This window comes from Nomascus leucogenys, chromosome 2, assembly GCF_006542625.1.
Source record: "Nomascus leucogenys isolate Asia chromosome 2, Asia_NLE_v1, whole genome shotgun sequence".
Taxonomy (NCBI): Eukaryota; Metazoa; Chordata; class Mammalia; order Primates; family Hylobatidae; genus Nomascus; species Nomascus leucogenys.
This window is the reverse complement of record NC_044382.1, coordinates 7,845,408-7,865,971: the sequence shown is the minus strand read 5'-3', so window position 1 is coordinate 7,865,971 and position 20,564 is coordinate 7,845,408. Positions and strand designations below refer to the sequence as shown.

The following is a 20,564-nucleotide window of genomic DNA, read 5'->3' as shown; positions in this document are numbered from 1 at the left end:
ACCATGCCCAGGCTCAGGTCCTGACCCTGCTGTGTGGGGTGGAAACATCTGCTTCTCCTGTGTGTAAAAAAAAAAGAGGGGCTGGTGGTCCTGACCAGCAGTTCTCAACCAAGGATGCACATGAGAGTCACCCGGGGAGCTGTTTTATTGTTTTGTTTCTTCTTTGTTTATTTTTGATATTCAAAGCAAAGATACCCTTGTCCTGTCCCAGTCTTCCTCATGCCCAGGGTTGCACTCTCCTGATTGTTACACCTGGCCTGAATCATTTCCAGGGCTCATTTCAGCCCCACCCTTCACTTCTGAGCTCCCTTGGATTCATTCATTCACCTCCCAATTTTCCCTCCTGTGTGCCAGATGCCAGTGTTAAGGACCGGGGCTCAGACAGGGCTCTCAGTTAAGGAGTGAGGGACAGGGAATGAACATGCCATAGCACAGGGCAGGACCTGCTGAAAGACAGCCAGACCCAACAGCATAGAGAAGCGGTGAGCAGCTGCTGTCAAGGGGAGGGAGTACAGGTCTGAGGCGGGTGTGGGATGGGTATGGGGAGGGAGGGGTGGTGGGGCACATCTGTGTATGTGAGTGGGGGTATTTGGGAGGGAATGCAGGGCTGTGCGCATGTGGAGGGGAAGGGGTTTATGGGTGTACGTGCATATGTTATATGTGTGTGACTGTGTGAATAGTGTATATGGTACGTGTGTCTTGTCTGTGTACAACTGCATGTCCATGTGTGAAGAATCTGGGTGGTGTGTGTGTCTGTGCCCTTGTAGGTGCATGTGTCTGTGTGTGTGTGTACAAGGTATGTGTGTATACAGAGTATCTTTGTGCACGTGTGTGTGTGTAGAGGGCCAGGCAGGAAGAAGGCCTCCCAGAGAGGACAGTCCTTGGTCTGGCTCTTGTAGGAGGAGGAACAGTTCAGTAAGTGGAAAAAGAAGGGAGAGGCCTTCCAGGAAGAGGGACAGGCAGGCAGGGTGTGTACAGGCAGAGGTGTGACTGAGACTGGCATGTGTGGGGCATGGTGGCAGGGGGGTGAGGGGGTGGCGAGGAGATGGGGGCACGGATGGGAGAAGGTGAGGACTCAGTTTGCGGGGGCACACTAAGTGTGCCTCACCGGAGCCCTCAGCACCCCTTTAGAATTTGAGGTGGGCTTGCCAGAGTTTTGGAGAGATGGCAGCGGCAGCAGGGCAGCACCTCTGGGAAGTCCGGGGAAGAGGCCTGGCTAGGCCAAGTCAGAGCCGCACCTGAGCTGGCTGCAGGAATGTTTACAAAGCAAATGCATACTGGAGGGATTAGCAACCTGAGTGCTTGGCCGGCCCAGGTGGGTCACACCTGTAATCTCTGCACTTTGGGAGTCCGAAGTGGGAGGGTCTGTGCAAACCAAGCCTCTCGACAAATCACCTGCCAGCCTCCCACCCACCCCCAATCCCCACCCTAAGCCAGGTGTCTCTAATCTCTACTGCTGAGCATGAGGCAATCCGGCACAACCCCACCTCCACCAGCAGGCAGAGCACCAGCTGTAACCAGGGCACATCTCCTGAGCCAGCGGGCTCACTTTTCAATCTGGTTGTGGAGCAGGACACTGAGAAGCAGCCCACAGAGCTGCAAGAGTTCAGGCTGGGAGGGGACTCGAACCTGCCGTCAGCCTCACTGGTTGTGCCTCCTTGGGCAAGGCTACCTCCCTGGCTCTCTGTTCCCAAGCAGGAATCCTGAAATGCCAGCAGCATTGAGTTGCTGTGATTCATTCAACAAATGTGTCCCCCTGCTATGTGCCAGGCACTGGAATACAGCAAGGAGAAAAGAGATAAAGACCCCGCCCATGTGAAGCTTGTGCTCTACAGGGAGGAGACCAATCAATAATCAACACAACAAGTGACTCGACTGTGGAGGCTGCTAGAAGGAGATGAGGCAGGGAAAAATGAAAAGAGCAGGGTATGGGGGACAGAATGGCTGGGATGGCGAATACTGGAATATGAAATGTGGCTGACCTGTAGAGGCAGTTAGGGAAATGCTGATTTTGCAAATGAGATCCTGTCATTTCCAACATGGATGGAACTAGGGGACGTGTAAAATGAAATAAGCCAGGCACAGAAAAGCAAACTTCTCATGTTATCATTCATTTGTGGGAGCTAAAAAGTAAAAGAATTTCACTCACGGGGACAGAAAAGTAGAATGATGGTTAACAGAGGCCGGGAAGGGTAGTGGGGTTGGGGGGATGTAGGGATGATTAACAGGTACAAAATATGCAATGAAAGCAATACAATGAATACGACCTGTTATTGATAGCAGAACAGGGTGACTACAGACAGCAATAATTTGTTGTACATTTTCAAATAACTGAGGGAGTACAATTGGAATGTTTGTACAACAAGGAAATGATGAATGCTTGAGGTTATGGAGACCCCATTTACCCTGACATAATTGTTACACATTGCATGCCTGTATCAAAGTATCTCATGTACCCCATAAATATATATACCTACTATGTGCCATAATTTTTTTAATAAGCCATGCTGAAAAGGGCTCAATCAAGCGATGAAATAAACAGCATGAATTATTTTCCCTTATTTATTAATCTAGTCAACACCTACTATGTGTTTGGTTCTATACTACGAATTAAGGATGGATGCAAATAATTTCTGTAGGGGCTCATAGTCTGGTATGGGGGACAGGCAAGGATACAAACTAAGGATCCTGTGGTTCATGGTATGCTGGGTGGTATCCAAGGGGTCAGCCTAGAAGATGGGGAGAAAACCTGATTGGGACAGGAGGGCCTCCGAGGGACCTACTGGGGTTGGCCTGATGGATAACAGGGAGAAGACAAAGGGCGTCCCAGGCAGGGGAACAGCATGTACAAAGACTAGGGGAAGGTAGGGGTTGAAAAAAAAGAAACCGGGTGAGCCACCTGGCGGCATTTGGAGAAGTGTGAGTAGTTCAGGGTGGGTTGAAACTGGGGAGTCACAGAGTAAGTGATCTTTGGGACCATATCCTGAAATCTTTTGAATGCCATGCCAAAGGTGTTCCGGCTTTTTCAGAAAAATAACCAAGGAAGGATCTTTAAGCTGGGAAGTGATCTGATTGTAGTAGAATTCCAGGAATAATGCTGACCACAGTAGAATGAGGGTGGAGGAGGGGAGTGGGAATAGGACAGCATTCCTTCCTTTGGGCCTCCTTTTAATGTCACCTCTTCGAAGAGACATTCTATTTTAAAGCCCATCTGAATAGAAGCCTCATCATGCCCCACCCTCGTTAGCCAGCTTTACATTTCTTTATAGCGCTTATTCCTACACAACATTACATCGACGTCTGTATACATTTATTTTCTGGTCTCTTCTCTATAGGATATACATTTCACTTAAGCAGGGACTCTACCTATTTTGTTCACAGCTGTGTCGCTAACACCTAGAAGAGCACCTGACACAGAGTTGGCTCTCAAATTTTGTTGAAAGGAAAAAATAATAAAATTCCTATCTTTTTAAGAAATGGAAAACTTTGCTGTGGGCCTGTTTTTATGTGAAGTAGTTGGCAGCTAGGACTTGGGTTTGCCCTGAGGATGGTGTTGAGCTGCTGTGAAGGTCAGCGAAGTGAGCCCCAGCCCATGAGATCTGTATCCCAAGGCCCTGGAGCCAACCAAGCAGGCCGATGCTGCTGCAGAACCCTGAGAACCCGGTGCTGCAAAGATCCCGTCCACATGTGCTGACCCTAGCACTTTGGGGCTGGTAGGCTTCTGACGCTGGGTGCCATGCCAGCATCTTACAACACCAAATGGTTCCAGGGAGGGTGCAACTGGCTACTTAGGGCCCTGGGTCTGAAATTACGGATTAAAAAATACATTTTGAGCAGGGTGTGGTGACTCAAGCCTGTAATCCCAGCACTTTGGGAGGCCGAGGTGGGCAGATCACTTGAGGTTAGGAGTTCAAGACCTGCCTGGGCAACATGGTGAAACCCCATCTCTACTAAAAATACAAAAAGTAGCCAGGCATGGTGAGAGGCACCTATAATCCCAGCTACTCGGGAAGCTGAGGCATGAGAATCACTTGAACCTGGGAGGCAGAGGTTGCAGTGAGCCAAGATCATGCCACTGCACTCCAGCCTGGATGACAGAGCGAGACACCATCTAAAAAAAAAAAAATACATATTCAGCACACCCTGTACTGGGCGAAATGTAAGATGGCCTACTTATACTACAAAGTAGGTATGTTATCCCCATTTTACAGAAGAAAAACTGAAACTTGGTGATTTGCCAAGATCACAGAGCCAAGAAACCAGAACCCAGGTTTGACTCCAATGCCTGTGTTCTGTTTCACTCAGCCACATAGACTGAAATGTCCAACGCCAAACAAGACCCACCATCCCAGACCCCAAGCTCGGCTGGCCTCACCACAGAGACTTTCCATCCTCTGTGATACACAGACCCTCAGACCCCCTCACCCAGCAGCACCCATTAGCTCCCGGGGAAAATGCCAAGCCAAGGTGGGCAAGGTCAACTTGGTGAATGAAATGGAAAAATAAGAAGCCCCACTCAGCTCTAAAACATGCTGTACAAGATGCAGAAGGATATTTGGAATCAAGAACCCCTGGAAACTGACCAGGGAAGCATTTTGATACATGAAACTAATGTATGTATAGCCTGACCCTCTGGCAATGACATTAATGCTTTTTTATTTTTTTAATGTATTTTATTATTTATTTGAGTTGAGGGAACGTGGTAAGGCTGGGTGTGCTGCGCCTGAGCTCTTTACAGTGGGTAAAGTGATGCCGGGGACTTGGTGAGATTGTTTCCTGTAATGGTCCCCAGTCCCCACGGCTGGGATTACAGTGTCGGCCACAAATCTTTCATCCAGGCCGCCCCTCCCTGGAAGCAGCTTCCCACGGTGCACAGTAAGGGGTGTGGACGGTCTGTCCTCAGCAGGGACTCAGCCTGCTTTCGGTAGATCCAACCCACCTTCCCTCAATTGCCCTGTGGCCCACAGCGCCAGTGATTGTGTTTGTGACTTGAGGTCTTTAGTAACCTCAGCTTCTGACAGTCTTCTGAAGGTGCCAGTGACTTAGCAGCTCAGAAGAAAAGGCTGATTGAGAGAAAAAGAACAAAGCACCAAGGGTTGGAGAGAGTGGGTGGAGACCGCCCTCGGCTTTGGGGGTTCTCAGACTGTGGGAGTCTGGCTGAACCCCAAGAGCTATGAAAGATTCCAAGTCTAACCTGAGGTTTATGTTACCGTAGCTATTCCAGTTTCCCAGGGTTTGGGATGGGGAGGATGCTGACGAGGTGGAAGGCCAGCCGTCTGCTTCTCCTCCAGTCAGGACCCATTTGCCTGGGCTAGGGGTTCCCACAGGGTGTTCCCTGAATCCCTGACAGAGCTCTGCCCCTAGTCCCTGCCCAGCCTTCCTGCAACCCCTGAGAGAGCTCTGCCCCCAGGCCCTGCCCTGCCTCCCCTGCCCTCCTCAACACAAGGCCGACTCCTTCCCACCCTCTAGGAATCAGCTTAAATGTCACCTCTCGAAGGGATATTCCTAGGTCGTTCCATCTAACCTGGCCAGCCCTGCTCCATTTTTTGTATTTCAGAACTCTTATCACACTCTGTAGTTAAATATGTTTCTTTCTTTCTCTTTCTTTCTTTCTTTCTCTTTCTTTCTTTCTTCTTTATTTTGAAATAGAGTCTCACTGTCACCCAGGCTGGAATGCAGTGACACAATATCTGCTCACTGCAGGCTTTGCCTCCCAGATTCAAGCTATTCTCGTGCCTCAGCCTCATGAGTAGCTGGTATTACAGGCATGCACCACCATACCTGGCTTATTTTTGTATTTTTAGTAGAGATGGGGTTTTACCATGTTGGCCAGGCTGGTCTCAGACTCCTGACCTCAAGTGATCCGCCAGCCTCAGCCTCCCAAAGTGCTGGGATTACAGGTGTGAGCCACTGTGCCCGGCCTAAATGTGTTTCTTAGGTATTGCCTGCCTCCACCTCTAAACTGTAAGCTTCAAAGGAAAGGCCAGGTGCGACTGAAGCAGCATTATTCCACCAGCACTTAGCACAGTGCCTGGCATGGAATGAGTAGGCATTCAGTAATATTTATCAACTGAATCAATGATGGATGAAATGAGAGCTCTACCTGATAGCCATAGTCCTCAAATTTTAGAGTGAATAAGAATTATCTTATTCATTCTGATTGACATTCAGATTCCTAGGCCTCATTTCTTGATCTTCTGATTCGGCAGGTCTAGAGAGATGCCCAGGAATGTGCATCTTAACAAGTACCCCTCGTGATTCTTTCTGACAGAAGCACCTCTGGACAGGCCACATCTTGGGAAACACTGCCTTACCTGCGTGGTTTGTCTCCACTGCAGTGACATCGCTGAGAAATGAGTTTTCACCACCTGCTATTGCCTTTTTCTCCAGTCCTTTAAGCATCTCTAGAATCTGGAGGTTTATGCCTTGGAGCTGGGGCAATGGCGGGGGGTGTGAGTTGTGCAGTGTAGCAAGAAGAAGGTATGTATTTATTATTATTAGAAATTAGAAGCAGGCCGGGAGCGGTGGCTCACACCTGTAATCCCAGCACTTTGAGAGGCCAAGGCAGGCGGATCACCTGAGGTCAGGAGTTCAAGACCAGCCTGGCCAATGTGGTGAAACCCCATCTCTACTAAAAATACAAAACTTAGCAGGGCACAGTGGCACATGCCTATAATCCCAGGTACTCTGGAGCCTGAGGCAGGAGAATTGCTTGAACCCAGGAAGCGGAGGTTGCAGGGAGACGAGATCATGCCGCTGCACTCCAGCCTGGGTGACAGAGTGAGATTCTATCTCAATAAATAAAAAATAAATAAATTAGAAGCAAACATAAGAAGCTCGTAATACACTGCTGTTGCCCAAATGTGCAGACACCATTGATTGCATTTGTTCATTGGCTCAGTAGACTTTTCGAAGATCCACGATGTGATCAAGGCACTGACTTCAATATTGGGGATGAAACAATTAACAGAACAAAGTACGTGACCTCAAGGAGCCCTAGCTAAGCCCTAGCTTGGTGGTAGAGACAGGTAGGTCCGTGACTGTTGAGGCCAGTAAGGCCCAGCAAGAGCACTGTACAAGGGCAGCGCAAGGAGAGAAAGTTACCAAGGGAAGTCAAGGCACTCCACGGAGGAGAGAACATCAGGGCCAGTTTTAGTTTCGCTAAAGCTTACTTGGCCAGGAAGAAGATATCACAGAGCAGAGTTAGCACAAACTAGGAATGACCACAATGCACAGAGTGTTTGGGAGGAAGCCGCAAGGGACCTACCTGGAGAGATGCACAGCGTTTTCCAGAAAAACAAGGTTGGTCTTGACCTGCTCCAAACTTACAGTTGCCAGCCCCCACATAGGATCCAGGCCACAGCGGTATTTTTTGTTGCCTGTCCAGGTTTACATTTTTTCAAATTGGAGTGTTTTTAAGCAAAGAACTCTCCTGTTCACCATGGTTCCCACCAGTCATTACACTCAGCCTTCATGCATCACATTACCTGCCCAGCCCCTGAAGTTGCCCAGCAACTAGGGCTGCCACCCTTTGCTAGCCACTCACCTCAACACAGAGCTGAAATCAGAGAAGTGACCTGATCCGCTCTGGGTTTTTATGAAGATCGGCCTGGTGATCATCAAGAGGGGAATATATTTGGAGGCTGAAAAAACAGTCAGGAACTTCCTCAATAGCCTGGCCCAACTGTCTCCACACTTTCTTGATCCTATGTCCTCAACCTGTGTACATTAATTTATTTAGAAACTGTCTTATGTCCTAATATATGGTGTGTGTGACAAGATATACAAAAAAAGAAGCATTTAAATGGCTGAGATAAAGACGAAAGATGACATAACGCTACTTTTTAAGCTTTTATACCATACCCAAGAAAACCGTTTTCACTGGAACAAATTTTTATGAAAACTAATATTTGTACCGAGGTTGTTAGGTTTTATCATGCTTGTATTATTTTCATATTAAGCTTTTGCATTACGATATTTAGACTAGTTTTAAGTTCAAATTATTTTGATATTTCGTTCTAATCACTTTCAGAATTGAAAGAAATGATACTTCACTAAAGTGCAGAAATCCAAACGGAAAAGGCACTACCTTGGCTGTGCTTGCTATAATAATAATTTTTCTATCTTACCAATTATGCAAATTGTGTCTAAATTCAGTCAGGAAATGTCATCTTCTCTGATGTTGATCAACTGTTCTTCCACATTTGTCATTGGCACTTTTATATTTTTAACAAGAGTTTGAAAACTCTTCATTTGGAAGATGTTTAATTAAGTGAAGATGAGTGAAGTGTCAGTGCTACCATTTTCTTACTGTTTCCATTATCAATGTTATCTCCTTTCAGTAGTTTATTTTTGCAGAAATCTTTTTTTAAGCCACACATCAATTTAGGGTTAATTTGGTGAAAACAAATCATCAATCCATTTAACCTGGTCCCAAAGCAAAGGATTGCAAGACCAAGCCCTCCATGCTGTAAAGCCCCCACTCCATCCTCAGGTTCACGTGTCTTGGCCCAGCTATACATGACCTTGGACAGTCTGCCCATCACACTGGTGAGCAGCCAGTATCCATGCACATAGTAAATATTACTAAAGTACAATATCTCTCCCATCATTTGAAGCCATGGAAGTTCAAATATTTTCTCCTATAATTCAAAAGCTCATCTTGCACAGAGCCATTCAGGCCTCTTTTTGGAGGTGTCAATTTCTAAGATGAGGAGATGCTGAGCCGGGCATTGGGAGATAAGACAGAACAAGGGATCAAGAGTGAGAGTCCATCAGGTGTTGGGGGTGGGGGAAGAAGGAAGATGAGAGGGTTGAGATTGTCCTAGAAGTTCCAGCTGGGATTGCAGGTGAGAAGGGTATTCAGTTCTGACAGGCAGTATTTCCTGGGAAGCACAGGTGCAAAAAGTAATCTTTTCCCACTACAGTGTCCCAGACAAGGGGAAGATCCATAAGTTTTCTCTGTCCTCTGCTTTAGTTGAACTCTGTTTCACTGTACTCCCCACCATTATTGAATGGACTTGTGGAGTAAGCGGCTGATTTGAAATTCAAAGACCTGAATTCCAGTCCATGCCGACTCCACCCCTTAATAGCTGGCTGACTAGCACAGCTTCCTCATCTGCAAAATAACAATTTTTAAAAAAGCCCTGCCTGCTTCACAGGATTATTATATGGCTCAAAGATAAAGGATATGCACAATTAAAGGCTCTGAAAACTGCAAAGCAGTTTGTATGGTGTTATTATGACTTAGTATCCTGCACGCATTATGATTGAGGTACAAGGCAAGACATATCTATGTACTCTTGCCTTTGTTTTTCTGGGACACCTTCTAGGAGAGAGTACCACTATGTGGAGTAAGAGGTGGACACTGAGATCAGTATCCTGTGGGCAGTACATCTGAACATCCTGAACATCCTAACACTGACCTTAGGGCTCCTGAGACCAGAGGTCACACTTGGAAATGAGGTGACCTAGATGGTGCAGAGGTTGCTGGGGTTTCTGGATCCACGGAGCAAGAATGCCTGGGAATACTGGAGAAGAACCTAGTTTTCCTGGAAATTCCCCTTCCAGGCATGTCTTCACTTGATCTGAAGAAAATCTAAGAAGAAGCCAGCACTAGACTGAAGCATTGTTTGAAAGTGGGAGATAAGACGTCTTATCCTACCTACTTTAAGGTCTGGCTTTCTGTGGCCACCGGGGGTAATCAGTCTCTTAACATATTTACTGGATGTCTACATAGAAGTACAATTCAAGCCCTTTGCAATGAAAATACTAACAATGTCATTGGGAAGATTAAACACAGGATAAATAGATTGACAGATAATGGGGATGAAAGATAGATAGATGATAGATAGATAGATAGATGATAGATAGATAGATAATAGATATTTGGATGGATGTTTGGATAGATAAGTACAAACTTGACAAGACACTACACTATCAGGAGAAAAAGAATAATTTGTTGAGCGTCTACAGTGTGCCAGGTCAAGGTACCAGGTGCTTTCAGATGCGTTACCACATCTGTCATTGCTGACTCCTTACAGCAACCCTGTAAGGAAGCATCGGCCCCATTGGTCAGATAAGAAATGGAGATCCAGAGAGGTTAAGCAACTTGTCCAGGGCCATGCAGCTAGCCAGCCCACGTTCCTTCATCTAAGTCTCACGGTTCCTGAGTCAGAGGAAACCCTCCCACCCCCACCTCCCAGCTCTGAATTGTCTTTGTGACTCTGGAGCCTTTGTTCTGTGTGAGAACATCTTAGACTTTTTGAGAAAAGCGCCAGATCACTGTGCATTCATTGAGAACCTGAAACTGGCTCCTCAGCCATTCCTGCTCTAGCCACCTGCAAGGTTCCCAAGTGAAAGTGAGTCCTCTCAGGAGAAATGAAAGCGCTGTCTCTTTAGGTGCCCACTCCTTACCCACCAGTGGAGCAATGTTTTCCAGGCTGGCCAGGCTCCAGAAGCTCACTAAGGAAGTTGGTTTGGGGCCAAAGGCATCTATGGTTCATTGTACACTGAGGCCCTCCCCTTCCTGCCCCTCCATTTGCTCCCCTTCCTTTCTCTCTCTGGGTCTCTCCCATCCCGGCTTCTAGACTGGGTCTAGGCAGGAGCTTCACCATGATGTCAGGAGGGAAGGAGATGCCTCTGGGCCTCTCACCACAGCCTCAGCTCTCTCCCTGTCCCTCCATCTGAGTCCCTCCTGGCTCCCAGCTCCCTCAGGGTGCAAGGACAAGCCTCCAAGGAATCCCTCCCCTTACCTGCATGGGTGGAGCCAAGAGTGAGTTTGGGGCCGCTGGCTATGCTGAGGGGATGACCCATGACTCAGTGAGCACTGTCCAAGCATTTCTGTTAGGAGGTTTGGTTGGCCAGGGAGGAAGAAGGCCTCCCTCTCTGGGATGCTCCTGAAAGGACTTTGTGGGGAGTTAAGGAATCCTCTGTGTGAGGGCGGGATGGGGGAAGGTGGAGGGTTGGAGAAATCCAGCTCAATGTCTCCCAGCCTCCCCGCCTCCTCCTCCTGGGCCCCTATCCCCCATGCTCTTGGCCTCTATGAGTCTTTTTGAAAGTTCCCAGGCTGGAAAGCACTGGGTCCTGGGATGTACAAGTCTCTTTTAACATAGAATAGGCCTTCTGTTGATCCCAAAGATGCTCTTAAAATACACAACAAGAAATCGGAGTTTTACACACAGTCAGCTTCTCATTTTATAGATGGGAAGCTGAGGCCTAAGGAGGTGAAGTGGCCACTATAGCCATTCCATTGCACCAGGATGGAGGGCTGTCCACCAAATTCAGGGTCACCCACTTTATCTGACTCTCATGGGTCCTTGATCTCAGGGGTCTTTTCTGGCAGAGGTCTGGGAGCATGACTGAGACATGATCTCAGAATCAAACCCCTGGAGGCAGTAGCTACAGCAGGAGCTGACGATCTCCAGAAACTCAGGACCAGACAATCTCCAGACACTCAGGACCAGTCAGTGCCCCCACCAAGGACGGGGCTTTGAGAGGCTCCGCCCACCTCTGTTTCTGCACAGCAGGTTCAGCAGCTCCATTCTTCCCCAGAGAGCCACTCCATCTGAGGGTGGCTGCGTGTCCACATACGAGGGGACAGGGCTGAGGATGAGGAGAACCCTGGGGACCCAGAAGACCGTGCCTTGCCCGGAAGTCCTGCCTGTAGGCCTGAAGGACTTGCCCTAACAGAGCCTCAACAACTGCCTGGTAAGGAAACTGCTGGCCCTCCAGGTGCCTGGAGAGAGGGGAGGGAGGGAGATCCAAATACAAGCCCTGCTGGGACCGAGGGAGGGGGCAGGCCTGGACTCTGCTGAACACCTAATGTGCGTCAGGGAGCACCACTGCAGGACGAGCAGCAGAGCCGAGATTAGAACCCCCGCTGTCCTCACTACAGCCACAGTCGTTGACCCCTGTGCACCAGCTGGCCAAGACCAGCAGACACAGGGCACACGCCGCACCACTTTATCTTCTGGGATTTTCTTAAGGAGGACCCGTGGCAATAATGCCTTTCCTCACCTTAACCTAATTCGGTCTCTACTCCTGCTTTCCAACAACTGATTCTGTCTATGCTGAAGTGACAAGGATAGGAAAACAGTGCCTGCATAGGAAGGAAGCCGGAGGTGACAAGTTGGGGTGGGGGGTCACTGTATTTATGTGGTAGAAATTCTGGGAATAGAGTAGAAATGGGAGTAGAAACTTGCACATATTGGAATTATTTCTGCTTCCAACCTGGGAAGTTTTCAAAAGAGACATAGAGGCCAAGAGCACAGAGTATAGAGGCCCAGTAGGCCAAGCTAGGGAGAGGCCAAGCTAGGGAGACTGGGAGACATTGGGCTGGATTTCTGGTTTAGAAAAAGGTGCCATCAGCTCCCTATGTGAACCTAATGCCCTGTGCCTGACCCTGTCCTTCCTGAGGTGGTGCCAGTTAGCTCACACTCTGAGTGGCACCTGGGGTGTATATAGAAATAGAAAGAGCTTGAGATTTGGGTTCTATTAGTCATAGTGGAATCACCGAATTCCCATGGAAGACACTGAAGGCAGAGGAGAATGAAAACTAGTGTTTATGGAATCTTTTCTATTCCCATTTGTCAGATGGGAAAACTGAGACTCTGAGAGGTTACATGACTCGGGTGTGTCAGAATCCAGAGCTCAAGGTCTCCTCTACAAGTGGAGGTAGGAGCTTGGCCAGAGATGCCCTCGGGGCAGGATAATGCATAGGCTGCCCCTACTCAGAAGCCTCCTAGGGCCTCCTGAGCATCATGTCCCTGCAGATGCAGAAGGCTAGGTGGTTCCAGTCAACATTTGTGTTGCAGCTTTGGGGACAACCCTTAGGACACTGACCTCTGGTGGCTCAGTACCTCTCCACTAAATTCCATCCCCCAGCACCTGTACCAGAACTGGTGGCCTGAGCCTCCATTGAGGCTGGCCAACACATAAATAGCCACTTAACAATTGGCTCTTCTACCACAGGGGGTGATGGCATCAGCTGCACTTGTCACTTGGGATGTGCTGCAGATGCAACACTCCATCCCCCAGATGGGTTTGGTATGAAAAGGACAAGATTCAAGTGGAATCCAGTTCAGCTTGGGGGTGCTGAAGGCCCTCCTGCTAGATGCAGGGCAAAGAAAAGGGACTTGGAAAACATTTAAATCATGCCACTTAACTGTGTGACCTCAGCTAAATTCCTTTGCAAATCTAAGATTTGACTCTGAAAATTAACACCTTCTGGGTCAGCAGCCATGAGAATTAAATGAAATTAAGCACCAGACATGGCTTCTAACAATTCGTGGGCATTTAGAAGGCTTTTTTCTTCTTCTCTTTTCTTCCCTTATAAAATAAGACGTGTTTAGCAACTTAACCAAGCAAACAGGGTAGGATGGGATTACATTTCTGGCTCTAGCCTGGGTGAAGCTTCTCAGATCATGAGACTCCTTAGAGGAGGTTGAGAGGCCCAGGGCCAAATGTTACATCTTCCTAACAGAAGTTTGGCCACTGGGAAAGCACTATTCAAGAGGAGTCTTGGAACTGAAGACTGGATGGTTCCCCAACTCACTTGATCTAGGGCCATTTCCTATAGGAGGAGGAGGAAATGAGGAATATGCCAAAGTGGTACCATGTTCATTCAGGCCAGACCAGGAGAAAGACACAGACAGCCAAGGGCTGGTGGGAAGAGGCTGATAAGCATGTGGGAGAGAGGCCGTGAGCAAGCCTCCACATCTCTGTCCAGCATTTGGAGGGCCCCCACTCTCCTTTGTCCACCTGGCAAATGCAACACACTCTTCAAGAATCAAATGACCTTTTCTGTGACTTCCCTTTTGACATTGCCCCGTCCTCCTTGCTCTTTTGCATACCAAGTATCCCCTGTCCTCTGCTCCTGTTAGAGGTGGCTATGGGGAATGTTCATTCACCAGTCATCTGTGTCTCTTCCTCACTAGAAGGGTGCTCTGGTGGTGCCTTTCATATGCCTGGTTCATAGGAGAGGCTCAATAAACCTGTGGAAAATTGAATGAGGCAATGGAGGGCATGGGAGCTGCTCCATGGACCCCCTTAAACTCGATGCTTCTACAGGGAAAGGACAGGGATTGGGGAGATGGACTAAAGGAAGAGAATGTGAATACAATCGTTGGTAGATTTATAATGTTGATTTTATAGCTGGTACTTTCAATGAGTGAGAACAAAAGAGCTAACATAACAGAGAGCAGAATGATAAGAGTTTACCTGTGTGCAAAACTGTTCTTCACTGATTTTGTAACAGTAAAAACTTTGGAAATAACAGCATTCACAGTAGAAGGTACGTTCAGACCATGAGACACCTTGCAGCCATTAGAGAGAATAAGGCGGATTATAGGAACTGACATGGAAGGTGTCACTGATACTGCAAAACAGCATGTTTCATGGTGCACTCATTAAGAGGACTTGGGCCAGCTTGCTTAGTTGCACTTTTCTGCCCCTCATGTGCTACTTAGCCTTGGAAATATTCCTTATCCTCTCTAATCCTCAGTATTCTCACCTGTAAAATGGGGAGAATGGTAGTCTGTACTTCAAAGAGTTGTGAGGATTCTAGATATGCGTGGCGCAGTTGTAAACATGCATTAGGTGTTCAATAAATGTTTGCTATAATTATTACGTTAAAAAAGTAAGCAGCAAAAAGCATGCTATTGCCCCAATTTTGCTTTTTAATTTTTTTGATATAGAAATGTATATGTATGTTGTGTATCTGTGGATAAAACAACTGTTATCAGTAGTTATTTCTGAAGTATGAGACAGAAGAGAAGAAATCGGGGGGGACTTTTTGTTTTTGTTGTGGTTTTTTAAATAGACTTCTTTTTTAGAGCAATTTTGGGTCACAGCAAAATTGAGCTTTCCCTACACATAAAACCTTCTTTACTGTCAACATCCCACATCAGAGGGACACATTTGTTTTCATCGATGAATCCATATTGACACATCATTGGAACTTATACTTTTAACTTCTGACTTGTTGCCATTTCTACAGTGAGCGTGTATTGGTTTTGAAAGTAAAATAATATTAATGAATGGCTGAATCACACCCTAAGCTCCAGAACGGCCAGATTCTAGAAAGTGGCTTGTTTCACAGGGGTTGCCACAGAGAAGATAATCAACCCAGGGCTGCCTGAGAATGGGGCCTGAGCCTGAGCACCCCCATTCTGCTGTCACCGGCATGACAGGTCACAGGCTGGCCTGCCTGGCTGCCCCCTGCTCCCTCAGAGGGATGCCTGACAGCAGCTCCTGAATCTGAGGAGGCCGGGCCCCTGGGCCATGCCCCACCGATGGTCCTCACGTACACGCCAGCTGGAAGGCTTCAGGAAACACAGGGACAAGGTCTAGGAGGTCACGACAGCAGCAAGGATCCTTGGGTCAACTAAGGCCCAGGCCCCAGCCTGCTCTGAAGGAAGAGAGTACCTGGGGGAGGCAGCCAGCCCTGGATTCCAAGTCCCCCTGGCACTCACTAGCATGATGTCCTTCCCATGCGCCTGTTTCCTTGTCGTAATAATATAGGGATTAACCCGCCCACCACACAAGGCCACTGTGAGGATGGAGTGAGCTCTGTGGGACAGCACCTAACTCATGACTTCCTGACACTGGAGGCTCTCAGGTTTTTGTTTCCTGTCTACATGACTGACCCCACAAGCCTAGACCTGGGGATAAATAAAAGAATGTCTGGCTTGGTCAAGGTGAGTATAGAGTTGAGAGTGTCCTTCCTGGCAAAGCTGGGACAAGGACAGGGCAAGGATAGCCTTGGCTCCCAGCAGATGTGGCCCAGAGGATAAACTGGCTGCATTTCTGGTGCTGATGAACCACTCTTCAAACAAGGTCCCAGTCTTAATTTGGGGCAGATTTAAAACATAATCCTGGGCCGGGCGTAGTGGCCCATGCCTGTAATCCCAGCACTTTGGGAGGCCAAGGCAGATGGATCGCTTGAGCTCAGGAGTTCGAGACCAGCCTGGGCAACATGATGAAACCCCATCTCTACCAAAAATACAAAAAAATTACCCAGGTGTGGTGGTATGTGCCTGTAGTCCCAGCTACTCAGGAGGCTAAGGTTGGGAGCATCTCTGGAGCCCGGGAAGCTGAGCTGCAGTGAACCGAGATCATGCCCCTGCACTTCAGCCTGGATGACAGAGTGAGGCCCTGTTTCAAAAAAATAAAAATTAAATTAAAAAAAAGAACATAGTCCTCCAAAATGAAGTCATTCCTGGAGGGAACACAGGGAGAAGGAGCTGTAACTGAAAGGTATGGAAAGAGGCTGCTTCCTATGCACGCTGAGAAAATACTGCACCGACCACCCACCAGAGAGAGAGGCTGGCCAGGAGCAGGTGAGCCTGTTGCACGGCCTTCCACTTACCTTGCCCCCTGTTTCCCAGGTGATTCCTACTTCAGCCCCTTGGTGTGAGCAGCTTCTCGACATGAACTACAGCCTCCACTTGGCCTTCGTGTGTCTGAGTCTCTGCACTGAAAGGTGAGCTTTGCTACCCCCAGAATGGCCTCCATTTGCATTGCTTTGCATTCGGGCATGTGGTGGGAGGGGCAGCTCTTCCTGTTCACCCACAGCAAGGCAAAACCTGGTCCACTCACTTCCCTGGGGCACCGAACAATGAAACTTCCCACCATTTACTCTATTTACAGAACATAAGCTTCCAATATGGTCATAGATGGATGAACCCTTATGTTTTTAAAGAAGACACTTGGAGGATTTCCAAATTACCATGATATTTGATCTATGGCAAATGTGTAAAAAAATGGGGATATTAACTCAATAGCTGAAAACTAAGAGATTTTTCTGTAGGAATGTCACTGCTGGTACATGGGCAAGACACATACACCTACACACATGTGGGCAAACACACGCTCAAAGGTGTGTACACATGTGGATTCACACATAAACAAGCAAACACAACAAAGCCCGTTTCTTTTCCAGGATGTGCATCCAGGGGAATCAGTTCAACGTCGAGGTCGGCAGAAATGACAAGCTTTCCCTGCCTGGCTTTGAGAACCTCACAGCAGGATATAACAAATTTCTCAGGCCCAATTTTGGTGGTAGGTCATCGTCTGTGTCCAGGACATCATTCAAAGGGAAGAAAACAGAGACAATAAGCAGTGGAGGGTTTTGGGAGGTTTTAGTTGACTCCATTTTCTGATCTGCAGCCTGATAAGGATTGGCAATGATGGATGAGGATGGCCACCAATGATTTTTCACACTGCCTGGAAAAGGGCACCCAGCCTCTCCACCTGCAAGATAAAGCAATGCTCTTCCTCACTGTGATGGTTGCAAGAGCCTCCTAACAATCACTCACACACTGTCCTCCTCCTGCCCCCACTTCCAGGATCATTATTCAATGAATGCACCATGCACCACCAGGCTACCCCACCTGGTCTTCCCCCTCCAGCCTGCCCCCTCTCAGCTGACTCCCCAAACTGCCATCTGGATGCCTCCTGGGTCATTGCCCTGTTTGGAACACCTGTATGTGTCCCAGCATCCTCGCATAGAGTCCAGGCACACCAGGCCCTTCCCAGCCCAGCCTTTATCTGTCTGCCATTCTCATCCACCCAAGTCCCTGCTCCTTCCCCTCCTACAATGCTCGCCAGTGTACTCAGAATGCTCCCTGACATCCTTGGCCTCTCCTGCCTCTATGCCTTTACAGAAGCTGTCTTCCTGGAATTGTTTCTTTAAACTTGACTCCCTAGGAACATATCAATTTTCCATCATGTCTCAGAGCAAACGCTGCCTTCTCTGAGAAGCCTCCCCTGATTCCTCCAGGCCCCTTCCCCTTTCTTCACACTTCCTTGTGAACATGCCTCAAAATCATAGCCATTCCCATTATGCTATAACTGGATTCATGTCTGTCCTGGCTCCAGGCTGCAGCCCTAGAAGGAGTCCAACCATTTCCCTCACTATCCCCCACAGAAGCTCAGTGCGTGACATATAACAAACTGCTGATTAATATCTGTTGAAAGAATAAAGCAAGGAGGGAGGGAGGGAGGCAAACTACACAGATCTTCATAGCAGAAAGCAGCAGAAAGCAACAGAAAGAGCCTTGGCATTTAACAAACCTGAGTTTGGCTCCTAGCTCTCCTGCTTGACAAGTAGTTTACCCTTCTGTGCCTCACTTTTCCTTTGTGTAAAATGGGGACATCCATCTATCTCACAGGGAAGACTGAATGAAGTGAAGTGTGTAAGCCTGAGGCACAGTGCCTGCCCCATCAACAGAGTGTGGGTTATTTTCCTCCCTTCTCCTCTTTGCTCCTCCCCTCAGATAATAAAACCCTCTGGTCTGATCTAGAATTCATGTGGTAGTCCAGATCCTCTGGGCAGCAGACGCCGAGAGCTGATGACTTCTTCAAGCTATTTAGGGGGACTATGTCTAGGAGGGAGAATGGGGCAGCAGGAGAGGCAAGCTAGGAGAGCTGTCAGACCTGCAGGTCTGGCCCCAGGGAAGGAGAGAGGGAAGGAAGGGAGGTTGGGTGGAAGTGTCTTAGATGGTAGGGCAGTCCTCAGTGTGTTTGGAATGACCACCAGGGAGTCCTTGAGCTACAGCTGCATTCAGAGGAGTCTCCCATCTCTGTGCCTCCCAGGAACAGGCCGCTTTGATATCCCCACTGTGTTCAGTCTGTGGTTGGCTGTGGCCCATGAGAAGCGTGGCCTCGGAGCAAGTGTGGTGGTAGATTCCAAAGCACAGCAGCCAAGGCCCTCAGTCAATCACACCTGCTCAGTTGGAGATGGGAGAGATGCATTTTCATTCAGATTTGAGACACAATTAAGATGTGAGATCCTTACATTAAGGAATCTAAGGAGGCTTCAGTATCCCCTGGTTTTCCCAGGCCCTACTGAACACGTATGACAGGCATGTGAGTCTGCACACCTTGGTTAGTGCCACTCAACAATTTCTCTTGCCCCTCAAACCCCAAACAATTAAGTCAGAATACACCCCTTCTTGTTTGCCTACTCACTGGCCAACAAGGTGCAGGGTCCTTGGGCAAGGAGCTCATTCTGAGAACAGGGAGCCTGGGGTAGGCCTAAAGGGATGTGATGCCTCGTCCCACCTGGGGTGAAAATGGGGCATGGAGTCTTCAGTTTAAAAAAGGGCACAGCACAACCCCATACCCCTTGTTTTGTGCCTCTTGGCACTTCACTCCTGAAAATCCCTGTACTTGCATGGCAGGCTGGAGGCCCACGGAGGGCCATTGCTCTCTGTAATATCTGTGCACCCAGTTTCCAGGACCCCAAGTCCAAAAGAGACAAGACCTTCATAGGATTTCTCACGGACTGAGCTGGACAAAGCAAAGGTTTGTAAGCAGGCACTAGTGAACACTACGCAGGAGCTGGCTTTGACCTCGTTCCTAGGAGAAAGCTGCCCTCTGGTGGCACAGCTTGCTTTTATAACTCAAGGGGAAGAAAGAGCAAGCTCTGGTCCACTAAAAAAGCCAACTCTGAGGCAAAGCCTAGACTAGACGTGTAGAAATAAACTGGACAGAAAGCACAGTGGGACTGGAGCTCTCGTGTCTTTTCCATTCTCTGCATTCTTCAGGGAGGGCAACTAACACGGATCTATGGCACTTAAAGTAGATGCCGTAACCGTGCCAACCCAACTCTCAATGGTTGGCACTTGTCTTAGTCTGTTTTGTGCTTCTATAACAGAATACCTGAGGCTGAGTATTTATAATGAACAGAAGTCTATTGGCTCACAGTTTTAGAGGCTGAGGAGTCCAATATCAAGGTGCCGGAATTTCGCAAGGGCCTTCTTACTGTGTCATCAGATGGTGGAAGGTGAGAGGGTGAGAGAGAGGGCAGGAGAGGGCTGAACCTGCCCTTTTATCATGGCACCAATTCTGCCATGAGGCTTAATCACCTCTTAAGGGTCCTACCTCTTAACACTCTTACAATGGCAATTAAATGTCAACAAGAGTTTTGGAGGGGACAAACATTCAAACCACAGTGGCTCTGGTAGCTCTGTTTTACAGGTGTGGAACTGTAGCACAGGCCAGGCCCAGTGGCTCATGCCTATAATCCCAGCACTTTGGGAGGCCGAGGTGGGCAGATCACCTGAGGTCAGGAGTTTGAGACCAGCCTGGTCAACATGGTGAAACCCCGTCTTTACTAAAAATACAAACATTAGCTGGGCATGGTGGTGGGTGCTGTAATCCCAGCTATTCTGAAGGCTGAGGCAGGAGAATCGCTTGAATCCAGGAGGCAGAGGTCGCAGTGAGCCAATATTGCACCACTGCACCTCTAGCCTGGGCGACAAGAGGGAGACTCCGTCTAAAAAAAAAAACAAAAAACAAAAACAAACAAACAAAAAAAAACTGCAGCACAGAGAAATTTGAAATTTGCTCAAGATCACAAAGCCGTTAGGTGGCCTGAGTGGAATTCAAACACCTGTCTCTGACTCCAGGCTTCTAGTCTCAGAGCTGCACCTTGCTGCCCAGAGGGGCAGAAAGCCACTTAGCACCACACGGCTTCAGCACCTTCCAGGGTCTGCCCTCAAAGATCTCGCCCTTTTCCACCAGATATTAACATTAGTATTGTTTAATTGCGTTGGCTC

At 48.2% G+C, this 20,564-nt stretch overlaps 1 protein-coding gene across 2 annotated transcripts in view; it reads left to right on the top strand.

The window, feature by feature from the left end:
* The first annotated feature begins 11,553 nt into the window (after positions 1–11,553).
* GABRP (gamma-aminobutyric acid type A receptor pi subunit) overlaps positions 11,554–20,564 on the top strand; it is a 30,063-nt gene continuing 21,052 nt past the window's right edge. Inside the window, exons 1-3 of one of the 2 annotated variants that reach the window (XM_030822413.1) lie at positions 11,554–11,709; positions 16,389–16,483; positions 16,943–17,061. In XM_030822413.1, the coding sequence (XP_030678273.1) occupies positions 16,431–16,483; positions 16,943–17,061 (172 nt within the window). In that variant the 5' untranslated portion in view covers positions 11,554–11,709; positions 16,389–16,430. The remainder of the gene's footprint in view (positions 11,710–16,388; positions 16,484–16,942; positions 17,062–20,564) is intronic. The other variant, XM_030822409.1, reaches the window with a different exon arrangement.